The following is a 4,623-nucleotide window of genomic DNA, read 5'->3' on the forward strand; positions in this document are numbered from 1 at the left end:
ACAAAAACCGTACCGGTACTTTCATTTTTAAAAAAATACTAAACCGAAACCAAATCAATCGATTTGATTAAGCAATTTTTCGGTTTGGTTTTTTTGATCGATTCGATTTTTTGTTTTTTTGTTTTTTTGTTTTTTTCACCCCTAGATATTTAATAGTCCAGGGCGCAATGTTTTACTTCACCAATCCATCTACAACATGGTCCTCCAGATGAACGGTTAGAGTTGCGTAATGACGAGGTAAAATGGGGTTCATCGTAGCCCACTTATCTTGCAGTTCGTTCCATTCGAACAATTGCCTTGTTCCCGTAGCACATATCTCCTGAAAACAATATCATGTACACATCTGAGAGAATTACATCTCATAATACATTAGGAATATCGCCCAAACTTATATGTTAAATTTTGGGCAGATATACTCCATTTACGGCTGGAAGCTGTGCTCTCAGGGTGTATACACGATTGTTACTTCGAGGAGATACCATTCTTATCCCCCGCCCCCTCTCATAAAAAGGCTCATTGGGAGATTAGGGTTTTATTTCTTCGGCCGACTGCTGAGTCCTTTTCGTTTCTCCTTCTCCAAGGTTTTCTCTAAGCACCTCTCGATCATGGCTGAACAGGTTAGATTCGTCACTTAACGGTTCTTAGTCTTCATGTTGCCATTAGGTTTTCTGTAGGAACGTTCTCGAACGTCGTAATCCCACTGTTTTCGTGTTTTCCATTTTTATTTCCGTCGTGTTCTTCTCATGGTTGAAGTGGTTCACCAGTTTCGGTCGTTAAACGTCCCTTTTTTTGTTTTTTGTTTTTTAATTTTGTATGCAGACGGAGAAGGCATTTTTGAAGCAGCCGCATGTGGGCATAAGGTGAGACTAATTGAAAGAACCTACTTATTCTTGTATCAAAATCTGTTTGTTCTAGTTTTGAGTTGTTACCTGATTTTCACTGTATCAAAACGTCACAGCTCGAAGAGAACTGGAAAGGGGAAAAGGCCCGGAAAGGGTGGAAATCGTTTCTGGAAGAGCATTGGATTGGGGTTTAAGACTCCCAGGGAAGCCATCGAAGGTTCGATCTCTTCTTCTTTATTGTATGATATCTTTTGATGCGGAAAATACTGATCCAAGACCAAGATGTATAGAGTATAAGTGTATAACATCTACAGATCTATGTATCTATGGTACATAAGCATGGGATAGCGTCCACATGGTGTGAAATTACGTTAGGGCTCAATTAGGTCTTATCATAGCCTTGTTATTTCTAACCCGGAGTTGCAAATTTTCTCGTCTATTCTCCATTTTTGTTATTGACTTCTTATAATGTCTAGAAACCTGAAATCGTTAACTTTTCGCTTGGTGGCTATTAATTGCTTATTTATGTTATATGAACCATAAATTTGATGCGAATAAAGAGGGTTCTAATAGGTCTATACCATGTACTTGTATTTATCCAGGTTGGGCTTGGATATCTCTTCGTTCTGGCAGCTATGCTAGTTATGATATGTGTATACTTGCTGCTTAATTGTAATCTATGGGCTGCTTGTAGACCATTTCGAGGTGGAATGGGAATTTGTTCACCTGTTCTAATTTATTTCATACTGTCCTTGTCCTTGGAGAATGTCAAATTGTTTTGATGCTGTTGATGTTTGTTTTGCATCATGGTACGTTCAATGTCATTGCCTGCTGCCGTATTTCTTTTGGAGGTGAAAAATGTAATTGAGTTTTCCTTTGCACCGGGTCACCGGCCTTATAGTTACCGGCATAAATGTTGAATTTGATGGTGTTCAACTTTGTTCGTTGTAGCTTCAATTGATTGGTGATTCTAGTTGCAAGAATATAATAATCTCTGTTTTTTCTTTTGAGTACCAGCAAGCAAAGGGCAATTGCTAAAGCAAGTAGACAATCAATGCTAACATCCTTTGTGGTGATTTAACTTGTATGTGTATGTCCAAAAACTAGGGCCGTTATGTTTGACTTTTATCATATCTTCTTTTGCATTGTGATGTATAGGTGTTGCTGCATGTAATTCTTGATGATGCTTGACATTGTAATGATTTCTCTCATACATTACTGCAGTGTTAATGTCAATATAACTTGTTCTGATCGTTCTCATCTGTGTCAATAATCCTATTAATTTGATAGGTGCAGTCTATTGTTATGTCATGAAACGTTACGCTTGAATTCCTTTTTCCAACCAATGCCATCTTATGTCTCATAATTTCCTGCATCATCCTCTTATTCTTATTGCTTTTAACCTTTCAGCACCCTTCTGGTGGAAAAAAGGTTCTTTCATTTAATCAATTACAAAATGTTTCTCTTTAGTTCAGAACCTATTGTTTCTAAGATCAAGGTTTAATGCAAATTGTCTCCTGTTTGGACCTATAGTTTCATTAAAGAATATTGATGCCTTAAAAGTTCCCTTGCTGTGATAGCCTTTAATTCATATATTTGACGGTTGACATGGTCTCTCTCCATTAATCCTATTGTTGATTTGTGTGTCTGGCCCCATGTAATTGCAGGATTTGTGGTATTGCATAGTTTGTATTGCCATGCTCTCACTCTGCTATTTCCTCACCACTATTTCTTTGAAATATTTGACGGTTGACATGGTCTCTCTCCATTAAACCTATTGTTGATTTGTGTCTGGCCCCATGTAATTGCAGGATTTGTGGTATTGCATAATTTGTATGCCATGCACTCGCTCTGCTATTTCCTCACCACTATTTCTTTGAAGCTGTATTTGGTTTGATAGAAAAATAGGGAAAGGAGGGGAAAAGAAGGGAAAGGTATGGAAACCTATAGGTTTCCCTGCATGTTTTTGCAAAACAAACACTGCCTTGTCTCATGATGATCCCTTGCCCAACAATTTATATTTTTTGAACATTGTGATGTTTGACTTGAACAATATGGAGCTGATCCTTACAAGAAATTATGAACCCTTGAAATGTCCTACAGCTGTTCAAATTTTCACTTTAAACTTTAAACTCTTGTTTACATTCATTTTCTTTAAAAATGCTGAGACCATGTTGGTTCTTTTTTGCAGGAACCTATATTGATAAGAAATGCCCTTTTACTGGCAATGTTTCCATTAGGGGTCGTATTCTTGCAGGCACTTGCCATAGTGCTAAGATGATGAGAACCATCATTGTCCGTCGAAACTATCTTCATTATGTTACGAAATACCAAAGGTAAGTTCCTGAACAACTCCAAGCTTATATGATATTTATATGATGATGACCTTGTTGTGAGGAAGCTGATGGGTTACTGAACTCGTGACTGGATAGATATGAGAAGAGGCATTCCAATATTTCTGCTCACATTTCTCCATGCTTCCGTGTTAAGGAAGGTGATCACGTTATCATTGGCCAATGCAGGTAAATGCTTAGTAACTTTGGTATATCATATATAAGCAATTTTATTGTAATGCATTTTTATTTTGCAGTATTAATTAATAGTTTTGTATCTTTGCAGACCGTTGTCCAAGACTGTGAGGTTCAATGTGTTGAAGGTCATTCCTGCAGGATCTTCTGGTGGCGGTGGGAAGAAGGCCTTCACTGCTATTTGAAGTTGATAGTCTTATTTGTTACCCTGCTTTTGGCTGTTAGAACTTGGAACATTCCCCAAGAGTTTTAGATATTGTAGATGAGCAATTAGTGACAGGTCCCTTGGACGCGGTTATGATTTCTTTGGAATGGTAATTTTAATATTTTAGTTTTGGCGGACGGGATGCTTCCGGTATCCGTTTTTGTTTTGAATTTTAAATCGACATCAATGAACTCTAAAGAATTGTTTGAAGGTGCACTAAACCGTTAATTTTTCTCTTTTATTGCTTGAAGCTATTATTCATCCCCTTCCCATTCTGGGTCAGATGTTATATAGTCAGCCAATGAAGCTGATTGCTGATAGTTTGGAAGTGTTGTTTTAGGTTTGTTCATTTTATCTTTTTCTGAAACGTTTCTTTTATTTTCAATTTTGACCGATAACAAAGGCACCCCTGTTAAGGCCCGTTTACATGTTACATCACATTTGGCTGCAAAGTTTCATAAACCCAAAAGGAGCCGCGAAGAAAATAAACAATAATGGGTTTTTGATAGTTGTGGAAGATTGAAGATTCATTTGTTGGCCGAGACGTCGACCAAGCATTACCGGGGGTAAGATGTAAACCAAATATAAGCTAGCCAGCGAAAACGAATAGTGATGGATCCTTGCATGGAATCTCGATCTCACCTAGGGCAGGGGTTGCCTTTTTTAACCAGAGAGATGTTACTCCCTTTAATAATATATATGAGTTTTATTCAAACCAGAACTTTTCAGAACCAAATCCATGTTTTAATCTAAAATTCTTCCAACCAATCTTAGTTTTTTTTCCCAATCCAATTTTACGCTCTTCTATTACAAATAAATAAAACCGGGCTGCAGACACAAAAGAAAGCCCTTGTTGGTTGGGGATTCTTATTTGTATGCATCACGTAAAAAAATTGGTCATGCTAGCTTTCGCAAAATTAAATTTTCTGCAAATGCTTGTCAGTGGATCATCCTTCTGAAGCCTAATCCTCCTTTTTTTTGGGTTTTCTAATCTTGTCCCAAGCAATTGTGTGGGAGCCCTGCTTTGAGGAACTACCCTTCCACCAGA

The 4,623-nt window shown here is 37.6% G+C and overlaps 1 protein-coding gene across 1 annotated transcript; it reads left to right on the forward strand.

Annotated features, from left to right (window-relative positions):
• Positions 1–270: 270 nt before the first annotated feature.
• LOC148849991 (small ribosomal subunit protein uS17-like) lies at positions 271–3,796 on the forward strand. The gene is made up of 6 exons (XM_088943248.1): positions 271–617; positions 820–860; positions 959–1,059; positions 3,034–3,178; positions 3,275–3,364; positions 3,462–3,796. The coding sequence occupies exons 1-6, from the start codon at positions 393–395 to the stop codon at positions 3,553–3,555; spliced, it is 696 nt and encodes a 231-aa protein (XP_088799374.1). The 5' UTR covers positions 271–392; the 3' UTR covers positions 3,556–3,796.
• Positions 3,797–4,623: the final 827 nt, after the last annotated feature.

This window comes from Nelumbo lutea, chromosome 5 (assembly GCF_056320005.1).
Source record: "Nelumbo lutea isolate HS-2025 chromosome 5, American lotus-T2T, whole genome shotgun sequence".
Taxonomy (NCBI): Eukaryota; Viridiplantae; Streptophyta; class Magnoliopsida; order Proteales; family Nelumbonaceae; genus Nelumbo; species Nelumbo lutea.

Bases quoted from the DNA above. Each gene is read 5' to 3' on its own strand.
- LOC148849991 (XM_088943248.1), top strand. From the start codon at position 393: ATGTTAAATTTTGGGCAGATATACTCCATTTACGGCTGGAAGCTGTGC. The intron at 1,060-3,033 runs GTTCGATCTCTT...TCTTTTTTGCAG, and splicing joins TCCCAGGGAAGCCATCGAAG to GAACCTATATTGATAAGAAA. The intron at 3,179-3,274 runs GTAAGTTCCTGA...GTGACTGGATAG, and splicing joins TATGTTACGAAATACCAAAG to ATATGAGAAGAGGCATTCCA.